General features: G+C 43.5%; 1 protein-coding gene across 4 annotated transcripts in view; it reads right to left on the minus strand.

The window, feature by feature from the left end:
• LOC111949368 (vasodilator-stimulated phosphoprotein) overlaps positions 1-15197 on the minus strand; it is a 37206-nt gene extending 22009 nt beyond the window's left edge. Inside the window, exons 1-2 of one of the 4 annotated variants that reach the window (XM_023966468.2) lie at positions 14746-15196; positions 14581-14633 (exon numbers count right to left, since the gene is read on the minus strand). In XM_023966468.2, the coding sequence (XP_023822236.1) occupies positions 14581-14585 (5 nt within the window). In that variant the 5' untranslated portion in view covers positions 14586-14633; positions 14746-15196. Of the gene's footprint in view, positions 1-14580 lie in introns of all 4 variants that reach the window. The other 3 variants (XM_023966469.2, XM_070434190.1, XM_023966467.2) reach the window with 3 other exon arrangements.
• Positions 15198-22093: the final 6896 nt, after the last annotated feature.

Below are 22093 nucleotides of genomic sequence, written 5' to 3' on the forward strand. Positions count from 1 at the left end.
TACCCTTGAAACATTAATTGTGTTGGACGTGGCTGCTGCACATGTCAAAATCATAACCAAATGCCACCAGAGACTGGGTTCGCGCCCAGGCTCTGTCGCAGCCGGCCGCGTCSGGGAGGTCCGTGGGGCGACGCACAATTGGCCTAGCGTCGTCCGGGTTAGGGAGGGTTTGGCCGGTAGGGATATCCTTGTCGCACCAGCGACTCCTGTGGCGGGCCGGGCGCAGTGCGCGCTAACCAAGGTAGTCAGGTGCACGGTGTTTCCTCCGACACATTGGTGGCTGGCTTCCGGGTTGGAGGCGCGCTGTGTTAAGAAGCAGTGCGGCTTGGTTGGGTTGTGCTTCGGAGGACGCATGGCTTTCGACCTTCGTCTCTCCTGAGCCCGTACGGGAGTTGTAGCGATAAGACAAGATAGTAATTACTAGCAATTGGATACTACGAAAATAGGGGAGAAAAGGGGATTATTTTTAATTTTTTTTAAATACAAAAAAATCATAACCAAGTGCTCCTGCAAAGGTAATGAAAATATCCCGTTTGTCAAGAAGACAAATTTGCAACATAACTGATAAACATTATGATAAAAGTTTACAGCCTGAATACACACAGACAACACCTGCAGGAGAACCAACAAACCAAACTCAATGACAACATTTCGTTGAATTAAATTTTCTTTTGAAGCTGACATTTAGAGCCAGAATCGGAGCCAATAATTTCTCAGTCAGTGAGGGGTTAACAGGAAACTGCAGTGCACAACAGAGGCACACTCTCTGAGAAGTCTGTATAAGGCTTTGCTCAGAGCTTGTACTGACAAGTACAGTCAGGTCCAGTGGCTCTCCCGCTCGCTCTGTTTACCTGGCCCTCCCACCATGCTCTTCTCCACACTCCTTATTTTCTTCCCTCCCCCTCTCTCGGTCTCTACGTCTGTCCCCCATCATCCCTCTTAATCCCTCAATCCTCATCTCTGCATTCATACTTAGGCTACCAGTTAATCAGTCTACCATTTTTTTTTTTATCTCAAGCCCCGTGCCAAACATGTTAGCAATTTGGACTTTCCCTCCACTGTTCCACTTTGGCCTCTGTTAATTTGGCAGAACATGTTGGATACTCATATGTTGAGTGCTTGCTATGTCCTGTCAATGTGCTATGATGCTGTCCAGTCTAGCACATCACATCAATAGAAAGTCTAATGCGCTTTAATTTGCTCACAGATAGAGTCATGTACCAATCAAAAATGGTGCTTGAACTCCAAAAGCTTTTTATTTTTCTAATTTGTATATCATGAGAAGATCAACATGACTAAAGGTAATGAAATAAGATGCATCACAGCTCAGTTTATTCAGATCTCAGGAGGACTTCACACCGAGTGGAAATGTGAACAAATGTTATTCCACTCATAGTACCTCTTCCCACTAAAAAATGTCTAGTTTAAAATGAGAGCTAAAACAAAAAGTAAAGCAATGCTAACTCCCTCTCTCAGCCTTGATAAAAATAAAGACCCCAGTTCCAAGTCGTGGATGATGAAGATGCCGATCACACACATTCTTAAAGGCAGAGTAAAAATAACCTGGTCCTGTCTCTCCAGGATACAGCGCACAACCTGGGTCTCTCTAGCACCACAAGGTGAGTACACACACAAACGACATGGGCATAGGTGACCAACCATGTGTGACCTCATTCAGTTTACGTACAAAAACAATTGCATTAGTTTTGAAGTTTTCAGTATCATCTGACAGTATTGTCCTCAATGAATTTAGCCTCCAGTCAAGTACAGGGCTGTCACAGTGACAGACTCTGTGATACACTACATGAAAAAAGTATGTGGACACCTGCTAGTCGAACATTTCATTCTAAAATCAGGGGCATTATTATAGAGTTGGTCCACACTCTCTTTCTGCTATAACAGCCTCCACTCTCCTGGGTAGGCTTTCCACTAGATGTTGGAACATTGCTGCGGGGACTTGCTTCCATTCAGCAACAAGAGCATTAGTGAGGTAGGAAACTGATGTTGGGTGATTAGGCCCAGCTCGCAGTCGGTGTTACAATTCATCCCAAAGGTGTTTGATGGGGTTGAGGTCAGGGCTCTGTGCAGGCCAGTCAAGTTCTGCCACACAGATTTCGACAAACCATTTCTGTATGTACCCCGCTTTGTGCCAAGGGCATTGTCATGCTGAAATATGAAAGGGCCTTCCCCAAACTGTTGCCACAAAGTTAGAAGCACAGAATAGTCTAGAATGTCATTGTATGCTGTAGTATTAAGATGTATCTTCATTGGAACTAAGGGGCCTAGCCCGAACCATAAAAAACAGCCCCAGACCATTATTCCTCCTCTACCAAATGTTACATTTTGCACTATGCGTTCTCCTGGCATCCGCCGAACCCAGATTTGCCCGTCGGACTGACAGATGGTGAAGACTCATTCATCACTCCAGAGAACGTGTTTCCACTGCTCCAGAGTCCAATGGAGGCGAACTTTACACCACTCCAGCCGACACTTGGCATTGCGCATGGTGAGCTTAGGCTTGTGTGCAGTTGCTCGGCCATGGAAACCCATTTCATGAAGCTACCGATCAGCAGTTATTGTGCTGACGTTGCTTCCAGAGGCAGTTTGGAACTCTGTAGTGACAGACGAGGACAGACGATTTTTATGTGGTACGCGCTTCAGCACTCCCGTTCTGTGAGCTTGTGTAGCCTAACACTTTGTGGCTGAGCCGTTGTTGCTCCTAGACGTTTCCACTTCTCAATAACAGCATTTACAGTTGACCGGAGCAGCTCTAGCAGGGCAGACATTTGACTAACTGACCTGTTGGAAAGGTGGCATCCTATGACGGTGCCACATTGAAAGACACTAAGCTTTTCAGTACGGGCCATTCTACTGACAATGTTTGTCTATGGAGATTGCATGGCTGTGTGCTCGGTTTTATACACCTGTCAGCAACGGGTGTGGATGAAATAGCTGAATCCACTCATTTGAAGGGGTGTCCATATACTTTTGTAGTGTACCTCTGGCCCAATTGATACTAACGCAGTAACAGCACTGAATAACAAGTAGACTGTTAAATCGGTCAAACACAAAAACACATAGGCTGTACACTGAATAGGATGATAAATGGCCAGAATACCTCAGATCCTTGAAGAACAGGTAGTTTTTGTAAGAGGCAAACCGTATGGACCGAATGGCTGACTACTGAAGCCCCCAAACTAAAGATAGAGGAGGACCAGGACCCCTGTTGTAATCCTTTCCTTCTCTCCATCTCCCTTCCTCGTGCCTGCCCCTCCTCACACAGGTCCTAGCATACTGCTACATGCAGACTGAAGACTAGTGTTTTTATTCTCTCCCCTGTGAGGCACACAGCACCAGGCTCCTGAGTGGCACAGCGGTCTAAGGCACTGCATCTGAGTGCTACAGGCGTCACTACAGACCCTGGTTCGAGTCCAGGCTGTATCACAACCGGCAGTGATTGGGAGTCCCATAGGGCGGTGCACAATTGGCTCCAGCGTCGTCCAGGTTAGGATTTGGCCGCTGTAGGCAGTCAATGTAAATAAGAATTTGTTCTTAACTGACTTGCCTAGTTAAATAAACACACCACCAGGCTCGCTCTCTCCCTCTCTAAGGTGTCGGATTCTCTGTCTCTTGTCATGTTCTGCCTCTCAAACTCTTTCATGCGCCAACTTTCTCACTTTTTCCTCTTTCTTTCTCGGTCAGGTCCAAACCACTCAGCATTCTTTGAGTGCTGACTCATCGGTGCCTGAGTTTCTCTGGAATTGTCTCTCCAACGTTGTGGAAACGTTCATTGGCTGTCTGGGCCAGGCCTCTGACCACTTGAAAGAGGCCGAGGAGCAAAAGCAGCGTTCCAGCTCCTGAAGCGCTCTGGGGGTGCCGTGACTGGCACTCACTATGCCCATATTTGGACCATCGAATCATCTCTCTCCTCTCTGCGTTCACTTAATTCCTTTTACAGGGCCAAGCGTATCCTCCCTGAGACGCTGAGGAGGCATAGCCCCTTGGAGAAGATCCCCCCCTCATTAGGGMGTGGGGACATGACAAGAGAAACTCCCCACTCTCTCAGTTGTCCAGACATGCAACTGTCCACAACTCTAGAGAATATGTTATGGGTATGAAGCTGTGCACACAGGGCACAAAAGAGCGAGGGAGGAAGGATAGAAATTAAATTGAGTTGATACCGCACCTTTATGGAGGTCTGTGAGTGCTGCATGCCTGTGGCTCGACACTTAGCATAAGCTATATAGATGCTGAGTAGTAGAACTTCCTTTATCATCAGCTTCAAAAGGGTCAACACTGGTCAAGACACAGGAAGTATTTTTTTTTTTGCTGAAGTACACAATCAAATCATGGATCTATGAAATGTTGCTGTCCTACTCTTTGATAGTATGCACACACCATCTTATAAAGTGTCTTCAAAATGGTTAAACTTGCCTCGTGTTCACTAAGGTTCATTGCATGAACATGCTTGTTAGTTGAGAATGAAGCAATGGAATGAAGATCAGTAAATCTGCCTTTTAAACAAGGTGGTACTTTTTTACAGCTATATCCCATGGTGGACATTCAGTAGAGACAATTCACAAATTCACTACCCATTGAAAATGTATCCAAATGACTAAACCTAGAATTATTCAACACAGATATCAGACAGAGAAACCAAACCGGGAGATGTGAAGAGGCAACTAGTCCAGCGATAGCACAAAAGCTGATAGTTTCTGTAAACAACATTAGTCGCTTCGCTAATCCTTCACAAAAATGTCACCCATGCAGGAAATAGTTTGATGTCAAATCTAAAAAAAGAAACCCCCTATTTAACCAACAGTGGCATCGCTTGAGCCTCTATTTAAATCTTCCAAACAAAATATAGCTTGTATCCAGTTAATGCATAGTCTTAGCATCCTCATGTATGGCAGAAGGGAAAGTCAGTATTTGTGACAGAGTTTTTGCTATGGCTGACGCTATAAAGCTGTTTTCCACAGATCTCCCTCTCCATTTTCACCTAGGGAGGAAGAGAGAGTTATGAATGGACAGCGACAAAGAGAACAAGAGGGAGAAATTGCAGCCATTGCTGACTGTGCATTAAAACGTTACAGCATGGCTTCCGCAACAAGCTTTAGCTTCACCAGGTCAGACCTAGCCCATCTCAGTCCCGGCCAGRGACCACTCATGCTTGTGATTTTACAGCATCCAACATAGAGATCCTATTAAAATTACTATTTTATTTCCTAATTCTATGGTATCCAATGCCTAGTGTTTAGTTTCTCACCTACAGCTCCAGTGACYGTGCAATTTTACACTGTGTAGCTATGATGATGCCCTCGGTTTGTTGGGACAAAGCCAACCAAGACCTGGAGTTGCCCAGGGAACCATAAGGAGAATGATGATGATGGTTGTTCCAGAGACAAGTGGCCCTGAGAAACCAGTTTCCTCCTTACCTACAGCATCTATAAGGATCAGCTACAGGCAGCACTACATTTCTCATTGATGGGACATAAAAGGAGAAACTYGGAGCATTGGGAATGAGGGATATGGGTGTGTGAAAGGGTACTAGCTAGGGTGGAGGGAAGGAACAGAATGGTGTACATGGGAGTGTCAGGCAGAATCCCAAACCACCCCTTCCCCTCAAAACTCCATTTGCACATTCATGCGCACCTCTGCTTTTTGCACAAGTGTCCCAACGCTAGCTGAGGGGGTGAAAATTATCGAGGGTGTAGCAGCTAATTAGACCCTGCAATAGCCACATCAAACAAGCCAGGAGGCCCAAGAGCAAAGTGCTATCCCAACACGCACTGCAAAATGTTAAGTTTGCACAATTTCATAGGAAGAATTGAGAGGTGAGCCTAATTATGAGACATACATTTTATTCACCGTCAGTATACCGTACTATAGGATGGTGTAGAGGATTCTTTGGTCAGTGACCAAAGCCAAACTGTTGCTTCCTGTTTACCATGCCCTACCCACCATTCTGCACCCGCCTAGACGTGTGAGTGACACCTCTTAACAAGGGGGGATATTGTAATCTAGATGCATAGTAATAGATGAAAAAGGAAACTGGATGTCCCTATTGCGACAATTTAGGCTTATTTTTGTACATTGTGCACTGCATCTAATTGCTTTAAAATGGGAGAGCTTGTGATGAAGCATGTCACAGATTGCTCGGCCACAGTGTCATTCAGTGTTAATGTATAAATGATGACGCACAAAGTATTTTCAGTGAACAGTACCACACAGGCAACCACACAAGTCCAATTGATTTCCACACGAGTCCAATTGATTTTTGTACAGGGAACCCATCTGAATCTACTTTGATGAACAAAGGAATTAAGGAAATAGTCTACTTATGGAGACATGAAAAAATAATAATCATACCAACGATTGGTGATGACAAATACACAATGATTATGTGCTATAAAATGACTGTCAAAGAGACAAAGTTAGACAAACAACTAAACATCAGCCATAATAAGTTCTGACTTCTCAGCTAGGGGTTAAAAGTTCACTGATGATGGTAGAGGGGGAGGGGAGGAGAGGGTAGCAAGTGGAATACATTCCCTGTGAGTCTACACAAGCCAGTCTGGCCTCCATAGCCCATTTCAATACAGACAGGCAGGCAGACAAAGAATGACGTGAGAGAAATAAAAGGAGACTGAGGTGAGTCAGTGTGTGTTCCTGCTTTTAAGTAGATCAATACTATAGTGCTCAGCATGGAGAGAGTGAAAGGGGAACATTTTAAACTCATGAGAGAAGCATTTTATCACCCCAAACACACATGTCGGCAGGTAGCCGCCCTGTGTGTTTGGGGTGATTTGATTTGACTTTAAGAGCGTTGGGCCAGTAATTGAAAGGTTGCTGGTTTGAATCTCAGAGCAGACTAGGTGAAACATCTGTTGCTGGGCCCTTGAGCAAGGCATTTAACCCTGTAAGTCGCTCTGTATAGGGTTGGAAAACTTTCCAGGAAATTTCCGGACATTTTTGGGAAATTTTTCATGGGAAGTTAAGTCCGGGAATTTGGGGAATTTTGCTTTAATTCATTAAAAAAAAGTTAGCTTAAAACAGTGATCCTTTTTTTGCGGGATACACAAGGCAATTCTAGGTCTTGTGGCATATTTTGGTTAAACTATCCCCAATTCAATGGAATTGCAATCCTCTGCATGCACAGTGAATTCTTCCATCACATGTACAGCTGATTCTCAAGATCTTGCACACTAATGAGATGCTATTGAGCCCACACTACTACACTGTCTGAGCCTAGGACTACATACTTTCTGGTAAGCTTTGATTACAATACTGAGTGGGGTGAATACATTTTATATGACATACATCATTTTTTGTTAACTAGTAAATAGTAGCCTACAGCAAAGTGGGTTTAAATCATTTCTAACTTGTTAACAATTCCTGCTAGTTAGTTTTTGCTACCATGTGGGTTTTAGCTAGCATGAGCCTGCTAACTGAGTGTTAAGTCACCTGTTTCCATACATGTTTCATTTTAAAACATTTATCTTACAAAGCAATTGTTTAATCTAACTGGTTAACTATTTATCTGTACATGGATTTTTTTTTAAACGTAATAATCTTTACAGGAAAATGCCACGGGCACTATCTGATGTGTGGAGACATTTCGCTGCAGCTAATGTAGAAGGAAATCCTGTGTACATTTGCAAATATTGTGACAAATCATATGTGAAGAATGCAACAAAGATGCAGAATCATCTGGCCAAGTGCATAAAGTTTCCTCGGTGCTCACAACAAGCAACCTCTGACAAAAGTCACTCTACTTCTATTCGAGGTGAAAATTATGAACCAGACACCTTATCGATAGCAACAACTCATGGTCCTCCTGGAACCAGAAGTTTTTTTGACTCATTGGAGGAACATAGTCAGAGAAATGCTGATGAATGTTTTGCTCAAGCTGTATATGCAACTGGTTCACRTCTGATGCTCACAGGCAATGTGTATTGGAAGAGAATTCTGAATGTTCTTCGCCCAGCATACACCCCTCCAACCAGAAATGCTTTATCTACTCATTTACTGGATGAGAGTTCAGAGTTCAAGTGAAGGTCAAGCAAATCATAGAGAAAGCAGACTGTATTGCAATCTTCTCTGATGGGTGGTCGAATGTTCGTGGGCAAGGAATAWTTRTTTTTCTTTTTCTTTTTTAATTTTTWATTTAACCTTTATTTAACCAGGTAGGCAAATTGAGAACACGTTCTCATTTACAATTGCGACCTGGCCAAGATAAAGCAAAGCAGTTCGACACATACAACAACACATAGTTACACATGGAGTAAAACAAACATATAGTCAATAATACAGTGAAAAAAAATAAGTCTATATACAATGTGAGCAAGTGAGGTGAGATAAGGGAGGTGAATATATGTATAAATAAATAAAAATATAAAAAGCCATCGGACGGCAAGTGAATAACACACAGCAAGTAAAATAAAAAATAAAAACACTGGAATGGTTGGTTTGCAGTGGAGAAAGCGCAAAGTAGAGACAGAATAATGGGGTGCAAAGGAGCAAAATAAATAAATAAATAAATACAGTAGGTAAAGAGGTAGTTGTTTGGGCTAAATTATAGATGGCTATGTACAGGTGCAGTAATCTATGACTGCTCTGACAGCTGGTGCTTAAAGCTAGTGAGGGAATAAGTGTTTCCATTTTCAGAGATTTTGTAGTTCGTTCCAGTCATTGGCAGCAGAGAACTGGAAGGAGAGGCGTCCAAAGGAAGAATTGGTTTGGGGTGACTAGAGAGAATATACCTGCTGGAGCGCGTGCTACAGGTAGGTGCTCTATGGTGACCAGCGAGCTGAGATAAGGGGGACTTTACCTAGCAGGGTCTTGTAGATGACCTGGAACCAGTGGGTTTGGCGACGAGTATGAAGCGAGGGCAGCCAACGAGAGTGTACAGGTCGCAGTGGTGGGTAGTAATGGGGCTTTGGTGACAAAACGGATGGCACTGTGATAGACTGCATCCAATTATTGAGTAGGGTTTGGAGGCTATTTTGTAAATGACATCACCGAATCGAGGATTGTAGGATGGTCAGTTTTACAAGGTATGTAATTAATTGCATCATCTCCACCTCAACCATATATCTACAAGAACAGACACAAGAATAACAGAAACACCGGTCTCTACTAGAGGTCGACCGATTAATCGGAATGGCCGATAACTTGAAACCAGCGCTAATTATTCATAACATTCGGAAATCGGTATTTTGGACACCGATTTGGCCGTTCTTATTTTATTTTTAAACACCTTTATTAACTAGGCAAGTCAGTTAAGAACACTTCTTATTTTCAATGACGGCCTAGGAACGGTGGGTTAACTGCCATGTTCAGGGCAGAACGACAATTTTTACCTTGTCAGCTCGGGACTCAATCTTGCAACCTACGGTTAACTAGTCCAATGCTCTAACCACCTGCTTTACATTGCACTCCATGAGGAGCCTGCCTGTTACGCGAAGCAGTAAGAAGCCAAGGTAAGTTGCTAGCTAGCATTAAATTCCTTATAAAAACAATCAATCAAATAAACTAGTTAACTACACATGGTTGATATTACTAGTTTATCTAGCGTGTCCTGCATTGCATATAATCGATGCGTGCGCATTTGTGAAACAGGACAATCGTTGCTCCAACGTGTACCTAACCATAAACATCAATGCCTTAAAATCAATACACAGAAGAAGTATATATTTTTAAAACCTGCATATTTAGCTAAGGAAATCCAGGTTAGCAGGCAATATTAACCATTGCACGCAGAGTCAGGGTATATGCAACAGTTTGGACTGCCTGGCTCATAAATAAAATTGCCAGAATTTGTAATTATGACATAACTGAAGTTGTGCAATGTAACAGGAATATTTAGACTTATGGATGCCACCCGTTAGTTAAATTCGGAACGGTTCCGTATTTCACTGAAAGAATAAATGTTTGAGATGATAGTTTCCGGATTCGACACCATATTAATGACCTAAGGATGGTATTTCTGTGTGTATTATGTTATAATTAAGTCTATGATTTGATAGCAGTCTGAGACGTGAGCACCACAGGCTTGTAAGCATTCATTCAAACAGCACTTTCGTGCGTTGCCAGCAGCTCTTTGCTCAAGAATTGCGCTGTTTATGACTTCAAGCCTATCAACTCCCGAGATTAGGCTGGTGTAACCGATGTGAAATGGCTAGCTAGTTAGTGGGGCGCGCTAATAGCGTTTCAAACGTCACTCGATCTGAGACTTGGAGTAGTTGTACCCCTTGCTCTGCATGGGTAACGCTGCTTCGAGGGTGCTGTTGTCGATGTGTTCCTGGTTCGAGCGAGGAGTGAGACGGAAGCTATACTGTTACACTGGCAATACTAAAGTGCCTATAAGAACATCCAATAGTCAAAGGTATGAAATACAAATCGTATAGAGAGAAATAGTCCTATAATTCCTATAATAAACTACAACCTAAAACTTCTTACTGGAATATTGAAGACTCATGTTAAAAGGAACACCAGCTTTCATATGTCTCATGTTCTGAGCAAGGAACTTAACGTAGCTTTCTTACATGGCACATATTGCACTTTTACTTTCTTCTCCAACACTGTGTTTTTGCATTATTTAAACCAAATTGAACATGTTTCATTATTTATTTGAGGCTAAATTGACTTTATTGATGTATTATATTAAGTTAAAATAAGTGTTCATTTAGTATTGTTGTAATTGTCATTATTACAAATAAATAAATAAAAATCGGCCGATTAATCGGTATCGGCCTTTTTTGGTCCTCCAATAATCGGTATCGCTGTTGAAAAATCATAATCGGTCGTCCTCTAGTCTCTACATTGCAGAGCTGAAGGCAGTCATCAATGACCTTGGACCACAGAAGGTATTTGCACTGGTGACAGAAAATACTGCGAACATGAAGGCTGCTTGGTCTAAAGTGAAGAAGGTGTCCTACCCTCACATCACACCCATTGGCTGTGCTGCTCATGCATTGAATCTGCACCTCAAGGACATCATGGCACTGAAAACAATGGATACACTCTACATGAGATCCAAGGAAATGGTTAGGTATGTGAAGGGTCATCAAGTTATAGCAGCAATCTACCTCACCAAGCAAAGTGAGAAGAATAAGAGCACCACATTGAAGCTGCCCAGCAACACCCGTTGGGGTGGTGTTGTCATGTTTGACAGTCTCCTGGAGGGGAAGGAGTCTCTTGAAGAAATGGCCATATCACAGTTGCTGATATGGACAGCCCCGTCAAGAGGATCCTCCTGGATGATGTATTTTGGGAGAGAGTGGTAAGCAGCCTGAAACCTATAGCAGTAGCCTTTGCACAGATTGAGGGAGACAATTCCATCCTSTCTGATGTTCAGACTCTGCTTGCAGATGTAAGAGAAGAAATCCATACTGCCCTGCCCACGTCACTGTTGCTCCAAGCAGAGGAAACTGCAGTTCTGAAATACATCAAAAAGTGTGAAGACTTCTGCRTGYAGCCCATACACGCCYCAACGTACATGTTGGGCCCCAAGTATGCTGGCAAGAGCATCCTGTCTGGTGCAGATATCAACAAGCCCTATGGTATCATCACTACCGTGTCTCGCCACCTTGACCTGGATGAGGGCAAGGTTCTTGGCAGTCTGGTTTAGTACACTTCCAAGCAAGGGCTTTGGGATGGAGATGCAATATGGCAGTCGTGCCAACATATCTCATCAGCCACCTGGTGGTAGGGACTTTGTGGATCTGAGGCTCTTTCCCCTGTTGCCTCAGAGCACAATTGGTCCTTGTTTGGGAACACACACACACACCAAAGCACGCAACAGGCTGACCAATACAATGGTTGAAAAATTGGTGGCCATCTGGGCAAATTTGCGGCTTTTTGAGCCTGACAACGAGCCATCCTCAACACGTGTGGAAAGGGGCAGTGAAGATGAGGCCTCAGAGTCTGATGTTCAAGAGGTGGACATTGAGGACGTCCAGGGAAAAGACATGGAAGCCTGAGAGGAAGACAACCAAAGCTTGAGTTTCTAGACTATCATTTTACAGATGTTGAAAACGTTTTTGGGAGATGCAATGGATCAATGGGGATCATTCAATATTTCCTTTCTTTTGTTGTTCATTGAAATCATCCCATGTGAAGAGTCAACTCATTTAATTAAAGTTCAATTCGTAACCAAATTATTATTTTTTCTATTGGAAGGATTTAATTATTTGCAATTATGTCTAATTATGATAAGATAAAAGGTTTATGTTTCTGTCTCCATATGATATGGTAAATATATCCAATGCAAAAAAACATCTACATTTAAATGGTATTAATACCCATATATTCCCGTTAATTCCCACAGAAAGTTTCCACCTCTGAATATTCCCCAAAATGTTAAAAAAAAATATATACATTTTAACTGTGCGCAACATGGTAAGAGTGAAAGGAGAACATTTGTAACCGGTGAGAGCAGCCTTTCATCACCCCAAACACAGTTCCTTGCTAGACACTATATATCCTGATGCCTAGTCACTTTACCCCTGCCTACATGTACATATCTACCTAAATTACCATGTATCCCTACATATTGATACTGTATTGGTACTACTTGTATATATCGTCATTCTTGTGTTTTCTATTCTTATTATTTAACTCTGCATCGTTGGAAAAGAGCTTGTAAGTAACCAGGTTGGGCTCAATTCAAATTGATGGCAGTCAATTCAGGAAGTGGCTTGAATTTAAAATTCAGAAAATATATACAAATTACTTTTGAAATAAAACAGCTTCTGCTTTTAATTTGATTGAGAAGTCATTGAAAACAAATTCCCTTTTTTCGATTTTATCATTTTAGTTCACTTCCTGAATTGACTCCCTTCAATTTGAATTGACCCCAACCATGGTAAGTAAGCATTTCACTGTAGGTAGACCTTACATCTGTTGTATTTGGCACATGTGACATAACCAAATAAAATGTTTTGACACAGTGCATGGACCAACTTCTTAGATCGAATGTGACATGTTTCACACCCACCTTACACCTGAAGGGTGTCCTGTGTAGGCCTACTGTATGCTAGCCCAGCCTAGGGGGGAGTCAGTTAGTACCAGACACCTGGAGCGAGTCACAGCAGGCGTCGCTTTGATAACAACAATGAATCCTCCAGCTGCCATTAATGAAGACTGATGCATTTCCTGTGTGACAGTGTAGTCTGAGACAGTTTCCTCCATGTTTCTCTGTCTCAGCTGATTATGGTTATAGGGAGGATGTATGCACAGCCAGGGTGGACAGAGAATATGGTTATCTTTGTGTAATAAAACTTCCTTGGATGTATTGACTGAGGTTTCTATTTATTAGATTTGGGTCACCTCAGGATCTAGGCCTACCTGTATTGGGAGAAACCATAGGACATTTAACCAGCTGGCTACACTTGTCTCAACATTCACATATGGTAAACTATGCTGAGGACAATGAACTTGATTACGTGACAGACAACATTACATTCCTCACCCATTATGTAAGCAAGGTAAATGACATGACCTCTTTAGATGGGGCCAGAGCCCATTCATTCATTAGGACTAGAAATCAGTGTTGGCTTTAACAAAGTAAACCAAAGTGACCAGCAACAGGTTAAAAAAAATACAAGGCCTTACTTACCCAACTTGGTTTTGCAAAAGCAGTGAGAGGTTCAAGATAAATAACTTGTTGCACAGGTTATGGAATCACAAAAAATATACATTGTGGATAGAGTCCCAGATAGATTATAGAATACAAATGTACATAGGCCCAGGTGATATGCGAGGGGGCATTGTGTTTGAGTCAGGAAAAAAATAACATTCCAGAAAAGGCCTAACTAGTCTTGGCTTCAAAGCGTGTAATTGCCAACTTCACAGGCTGCAACAGGATGTGGAATTCGTAGACTGGCTTGTTCCATGCTCGGCGCAATTTGGTTGTGTGTACAGGCCTGGTTGGCCAACTACGGGGGGAATAGGGTCCTTGCATGGATACGTGGAACTATGGCCGGCCAGCTGACCAGACAACTCCATGTCTAGCATACACAACAACGTGCTCTACCACAGGGCACCATTACAGATAACAGTTCCATTTCCCACCAAAATAGGACACAATGAATATTGATTCCATGATACATGTAAATCACCATGGGACACAAATTGTAATTCAAGTAAAGTACAAATTACCCGGTCTAATGCCCTCTAGGCTTAGGCCTATTGTACTGGAATTAGGCCACTTGACAACATGTTCAACTATGACAGAGCAACAGGCTACTACCGTATGACAAGGGGACAGACACCGCTCGAGCTGGCATTTCTCTGATTCTTCTCTCACTCATCCCCGTTCCAAAATGCCAAAGGGTTACAAAGTGATACATTGTATCAGGTGTTCTGCATTGAAACAAGTTGATTTAGTCTGGCGGTCTCGAGTCAAAACTAGACTACCAAAACACTTCGAGATCTATCGAAGTTACAATATGATAAATCATATGACTCCAAACAAAAACTTGCACCAGCCATGGTCGATCACTACAAGCGCACAAAATCGATATGTTGTAGTCACAAAACAAAATGAACAGACCGATCAGATTTGAATCGCTTTACCTCATTGTTAGAGAGTGGAGATCCTCTCCGATGCAGTTTTTTCGGCCTCAGATCTAAGCCCGGGGTTCAAAAACAAAATAAAAACGACGATACCGGCAAGATACACATCTATATACACGTAAAGGGATAGCCTACGACCCACAAGCAGGATAAAGAGAAGCACACCTCGATGATTTCCTGGTTTCGGAGAGAGAGGAGTTGAAAGACTGGATACAGTAGTGGAGCGCGTTTGCCAACTCCAATCAGGATCCGAGACTCATCTCTCRTTTCTAAACAGACTACCATAAACGAGCGAACACTGTCAGGACAAACTAAAGCCTCTTTCTCAATTTTGTCAGTGGGAACTCCTCTTGATCGGTAATGCTGTGAATCTTCTCCAGACCTTCCCGGTCTGTGTAATTTCATTGGTGTTTAAACTCAACCCGCCTCCAGCTTTCAACTCGAAGTAGGCTTTCTTTCCATGTTCACCGGTACCTCCTCTGTGTAGTTAGAAAAAAAGTTATTGCAAMACGGTATCCTTAGGACGTCCCTACCCCCCATTGAAGTGGACGTTTTAAGTGGGTTAAGGTTTGGGTTTTGGCTAGGGATGTCCATGTCCCAAGGATCCCGGATAGCACTAACCTTGGGAAGAATCCACACCACTCTGCCTTTCCCTAGTGGTTGAAAGGCATAACTCCAATTCGGGTGTTCAAGGCAGTTGGTGGAAAGTTGGGAACATACTGTACTTAGAATTTAAGCAACATAGGACTGTTGCACTAAACAAGACTGCCCTATCTATAATCAACGTTGTGCACATAACGTTAATAATGGTGAGAAACAAGTCGTTTAAGAAACTAGCTGTAGACTCTATGTAGGCTAAAACAAATAATTATATTTCCACATACACCAGAAAGTACAGTACAGTGCCCCTGGAGCAAATTAGGGTTAAGTGCCCTGCTCAAGGGCACATTGACAGATTTTTCACCCTCCTGGCTCGGGTGTTCAAACCAGCAACCTTTTGTTTACTGGCCAAACGTTCTAACCGCTAGGCTACCTGCCACCACTATAGGCCTACTAACTTCATACATAATGAAGGAGGAAGATAATGGGAAAGACTATTTGGTCCCGTGTGGCTCAGTTGGTAGAGCATGGCGCTTGCAACGCCAGGGTTGTGGGTTCATTCCCCACGGGGGGACCAGGATGAATATGTATGAACTTTCCAATTTGTAAGTCGCTCTGGATAAGAGCGTCTGCTAAATGACTTAAATGTAAATGTAAGCAATAAGGCCTAAGGAGGTGTGGTATATGGCCAATATACCACGGCTAAGGACTGTTCATTGGCAGGATGCAAGTGAATTATAAACTGGGTGGGTTGAGCCCTGAATGCTGATTGGCTGACAGCCGTGATATATCAGACCATATCCCACGGGTATGACAAAACATTTATTTTTACTGCTCTAATTATGTTGGTAACCAGTGTATAATAGAAATAAGGCACCTCAGGGGTTTGTGATATATGGCAAATATACCACGGCTAATGGCTGTGTTCAGGCACATAAGAACAGCCCTTAGCCGTACCCCCTCGGGCCTTATTGCTTAATTAAACAGTGTTGTCACCACCATGAAATATTGCACTGTATTCCTAAAACTTCTTGAGCGATACTGTAGCCTATTTTCTCCATATGGGGAGAGGGAACTGGAGCAGAAAAGGGAGGAATGCATTACGTCTCGATGGCATGTGTAAACATCTGAAGCACTGATAGGCCTTCATACACACACACACACACACGCACGCACGCACGCACGCACGCACGCACGCACACACACACACACACACACACACACACACGACAGCTGACCATTCTACAATCTACTGAGCAACTGTCAGCCTGTCACACAATTTGAGCTCCCTCCATTCAATCTGCTGTCTGCTGGCCACTACTGAAACTGCACCCAAAAATAGAGTACACATTTTCAAGCTCATGTTAATTATATAATCCGATTTTCCTCAGAAAAGCATGTCATTTTTTGGAAGACTGGGGTGAAAATGAAAATGTATGTGTGTCAAAGACAGTCCCTCTACTCACAGAAAGTGGTTCACCCAGAAGTAGACTGTGCTAGGATGTTAGTTAGTGTTAGGATTCTCCCCTCCTGTCCTCTGTACCACTTTTCCAGTGTGACGTCAGCTCTCTCCATAGTTGGCACAGTTTCACATGGGACCTGTTGGACTTGGACACAAGTGATTAGATAATATGAGAGTTAGATTAAGGTAGAGACCAAGGTTATGTTAGAGCGGCTGGACAGTGAGAAATAAGAGGAAGACCCGGGTACATTGTGTGTGTGTGTGTGTGTGTGTGTGTGTGTGTGTGTGTGTGTGTGTGTGTGGTGTGTGTGTGTGTGTGTGTGTGTGTGTGCCCTCATGTCAGTGAGTCTAGGACTGTAGCAAAAACGAGAGGAGAAGAGATTGAAAATTAGTCTGGGGAAAAAATGGAATGGTGGTAGAGGCAGGAGGCTTGAGTACTAATCATCTTAATAGGGATTAATATGAGTCATGGATTATTTCACTGTGCATAATAGATAATAGAACCATATGCAAGACTTATTTTGACCACAGATTATTTTTCAGGAAATGAAATGTTGGCAGTAACCACTGGAACTTTCAGAAACAGGTTAGACAAGGTAATGATCTTCTCACCTTACACAATGTCCAAAAGATTGTTTGTTAATACATCCTAGATTCATAAGAACATTTTAATTATAATAACATGCCATTCAGTTAAAAGTAGTATGTGTGGACAGGAGAGCGGGGGAGGGGTTGAGACACWATGTGTTTGAGATCTGGGCTGGTCGCCAGGCAGAGGGAAGCTAAAGAAATTTAGCCCAAATGAGTTGACCCGGACTAGGTCTATGACCTCTACTAGGGGAATTGGGGAGGATCACCTGAGGCACAAATATGTAAGTCACTGCACAGTGGAAGAAGATAGGTCTACCTTAAGGATGATATACAGCTGAAACTCTTAATTTTGTCTTCATGAGGACAATGCTTTATCAAACCTTAGAGGTTTATCCCTCTTTAACTTTTTGTTCGGTCTGTAGACTGGTGGTGTTTGACAGGCGGCACATTGAGTGTTACTCCGCATTCTGCACTCATGTAGCCTGCAGTAGTTAAAAAGTTTAAGCACGCCCTCTACTGGGRGGCCAAACAACATACACTACTAATATACACCGCTAGATGGCAGAAGATACTACAGGTTTTAATTAAGAGGAGAATGGTTTTATGGGTTGATATTGATAATGAAGTGTAGAACTACTATTTTGTTCGAGAAAAAAACCATTCCAGTCAGGTTGTATACAGAAAATACATTTGTCTCCATGTAGTCTATAATTGCACCTTTATCTGATTGATAACAGGAAAAAGAACAACACATAGCAGAGCAACATAGCTGGCCTGGCCATGTAGCAGTACACATTGTATCTCCACATTTTCCTTTAGTCTGCCAGTAACATATGGGATGTCTATGTATTAATACTTCTATATGTAGGCCTAATTAAATGAACAAAAAAATCATTAAATAATGTTGGCCTTGATGTGTGGGGTAGCAGCACTTTTTCTTTCACTGGGATGAGGTGACCTCAAGTGTGTGTCACAGGAGGTTGGTGGCACCTTAATTGGGGAGGACTGGCTCATTGTAATGGCTGGAGCGGCATAAGTGGAATGTATCAATATTCCATTCGCTCAGTTCCAGCCATTATTATGATTCATCCTCRCCTCAGCAGCCTCCACTGCTGTGTTATAGAGTTGATACTCTATCACTCTTTCTCCACCTGCCTCACTGCACTAACACCCCGACCATGGATCTGCTTGGAAACAAACTGCGGCAGCTCGGGTTACCGGGCACGATTGATGGCGAGTGTGAGCTGCATGCCGACACATGCCCGAATGCTATCATAATCACACTTCCCCTCTTATGCGCCTTCTGCCCCAGCGGCCTACTGAATAAAACATCCAACTTCCTGCTGAAGATACACACCCCAAAATCTGGGAACTGGACTCAAGAAGTCTCACGTAAAGACACATGGCACCCTTTTCTAGAACTCAATAGGAATGAATGAATGGACGTGCATGTTTGTAACTAAACAGAACACTCAAGAGACTGAATGTACTGTATTATTGGTGATAACATGTACTGCAGTAATAAACCCCCCTCCACACACACACACAAAGTGATACCACAAGTACAGAGGCCCTTAGGGTGAGCAATTAACAGGGAAAGGGGGTGGGGAACATGAAGAGGATGTATTTGCCCAAGATATGTTCCTTCGTATGGGGGAGACCTGGAGGACAGCCCCAGGCTTTGAAGGGCTAGGTGGGCCAAAAAGAGCATGGGAAAACTCTCAAAAGCAGAAAGCGTATGATGCAGAACAACAACCATGAATAGGAATGGAGTAGCTGTTGGAATAGAGAAGCACAATAGTTATAGTCAGCTATAAGAGGACTTGCCTCAATGGGAAATATGGAATAGGAATCAACACTTAAGACTGAGTGAGATTTAGGCTAAATTGCATACAGGGAACTGTGAGATCTTGCTTCTGACTGCTCTGCAAACATGCTAAAATTCCAATGCACATTCAATTAAACTTAAATGAAAATGGCATCAACTTCACAACATTCAAGATGGGAAAGTTAACTTGTTATTTTGGGGAAAAGGAAGTGTTTGCAAAAATTCCTCAACAATGTTCATGTATCATGTCCCTCCTCCTCTGGGACTCTAAAGGTTAGAGGATGCCAATCATGAAGACTCAGGCTCTGTGTGTAGTTAATCCGACCCTCTCTGCCTAGTCATCGCCATTTTACCTGCTGTTGTTTTGTTAGCTGATTAGCTGTTGTTGTCTCACCTGTTGTCTTAGCTAGCTCTCCCAATCAACACCTGCGATTACTTTATGCCTCGCTGTATGTCTCTCTCAAATGTCAATATGCCTTGTATACTGTTGTTCAGGTGTTAGTTATGATTGTTTTAGTTTACAATGGAGCCCTAGTTCCACTCTCATACCTCTGGACACTCCTTTGTCCACTTCCACACATGCGGTGACCTCACCCATTATACAGCATGTCCAGAGATCAATCTCTCTTTCATCACCTGGTGCCTGGGCTTACCTCCGCTGTACCGCACCCACGATACCCTGTCTGCACATTATGGCTGATCTATTTCTGCACGCCCAGAATCTGCTCCTTTTATTCTTTGTCCCAACGCTCTAGGCGACCAGTTTGATAGCCTTTAGCCGCACCTCTATCCTACTCCTCCTCTGTTCCTCGGGTGATGTGGAGGTAAACCAGGCCTGCATGTCCCAGGCACCCTAATTTGTTTGACTTCTGTGATCGAAAAAGCTTGGTTTATGCATGTCAACATCAGAAGCCTCCTCCCTAAGTTTGTTTTACTCACTGCTTTGCACACTCTGCAACCCTGATGTCCTTGCGTGTCTGAATCCTGGTTTAGGAAGCCACCAAAATTCTGAGATTTCTCCATACCAACTATAACATTTTCCATCAAGATAGAAATGCCAGGGGGAGGAGTTGCAATTACTGCAGAGATTGCCTGCAAAGTAATGTCATACTTTCCAGGTCCTACCCAAACAGTTCAAACTTCTAATTTTAAAAAATGAATCTCTCAGAATAAGTTCTCTCTACTGTTGCGCTGCTCACCGATCCCCTCAGCTCAGCTGTGCCCTGGACACCATTTGTGAATTGATCGCCCCCCATCTGTTCAGAGTTTTGTTGCTGTAGGGTGACCTAAACTGGGATATTGCTTAACACCCGGCAGTCCTACATCTTAAGCTAGATGCCCTCAATCTCACACAAATCATCAAGGCCCACAGGTACAACCCTAAATCCGTAAACATGGGCACCCTCATATGCTTATCCTGACAATTTGCCTCCAATACACCTCTGCTGTCTTCAATCAGGATTCCAGCGATCACTATGCCTCATTGCCTGTATCCGCTACGGGTCCGCGGTCAAACGACCACCCTTCATTCACTGTCTACCGCTCCCTAAAACCTTCTGCGAGCAGGCTTTCTAATTGACCTGGCCGGGTATCCTGAAGGATATTGACCTCATCCGTCAGTTGAGGATGCCTGGTAATTCTTTAAAAGTCACTTCTCCCATCTTAGATAAGCATGCCCGTTCAATGCAGAACTAGAAAGATTATAGCCCTTGGTTCACTCCAGACTGACTGCTCTCGACAGCAACAAAACATCCTGGGCGGACTGCAATAGCACGATAGTCCCGCGATATGCAACTGTTCAGGGAATCAGGAACCAATACACGAGTCAGTCAGGAAGCAAAGGCTAGCTTTTCAGCAGAAATTTGCATCCTGTACTTCAACTCCAAAAAGTTCTGGACACTGTAAAGTCCATGGAGAACAAGAGCACTCTCCCAGCTGCCCACTGCACTGAGGCTAGTAACACGGTCACCACAATAAAATTCATGATAATCGAAATCTTCACAGCATTTCTCAGGCTGGCCATGCCTTCCTCCTGGCTAGTCCAACCTCGTGCCCAACAGCTCCGCCCCCCCCCCCGCAGCTACTCGCCCAGCGTCCCAGCGTTCCTTTACCCAATCCAGATAGCAGATGTTTCTGAAAGAGCTGCAAAACTGGCCCATACAATAGCTGGGCTTGACAATCTGTACCTCTATTTTGAAACTATCCCGCCATGTAGCAACCCCTAATTCCAGCCTGTTCATCTCTCTTTCATATCGTGAGATCCCAGGATTGGAAGCTGGCGGTCATCCCCTCTTCAAAGGGGGAGACCTGACCCAAACTGTTAACAGCTATCTTCATCCTGCCACTGCCTATCTAAGGTCTTCGAAGCCAAGTTCATAAACAGATCAACTGACCAGCCGGATCCACGTACTCTCGCTGTGACATCGGTTTTTCCGAGCGTCACGGTGCACTCGCACGTCAAGGTTACTAAACGTATATTCATAACCGTTTCATCGAATAAAAGACAGTACTGTGCAGACCGGTCTTCAACGCCCTGGCAAGGCTTTCGACTCTGTCAATACATTTCTTATCGGCAGACTCAGTAGCCTTCATTTTTCTGATGACTGCCTTCCTGGTTCAACCACTACTTTGCAGACAGAGTTCAGTGTGTCAGAATCGAGAGATGTTGGTTGGTCATCTGCAGCTCTTGGGGGCACGGTATTCGGGCGGATCACATCAGATTCATATTCTCGATGTGCCGCTCTTTCTTGTGCGGGATTCATCTATGTTCCACCTCTAACGGCGCATTCCCACCCCGAAGACACGCATTCTGTATACTTTCTCCTTCCTTGACACTGTGCTATCTAACTCCAAACAGAGTTCAATGCCATACAACACTCCTTCCGTTGACCTCCAATCTGCTTTAAACGTAATAAAACCCAAATGCATGCTTTTCAACCGTCGTGCTACGCCCGCCGCGCTAGTAGCATCACCACCCTGACGGTGCGACTAAGAATATGTGACAGCTATAATACCTAGTGTCTGGCTAGAAT

This window comes from Salvelinus sp. IW2-2015, linkage group LG22 (genome assembly GCF_002910315.2).
Source record: "Salvelinus sp. IW2-2015 linkage group LG22, ASM291031v2, whole genome shotgun sequence".
NCBI lineage: Eukaryota > Metazoa > Chordata > Actinopteri > Salmoniformes > Salmonidae > Salvelinus > Salvelinus sp. IW2-2015.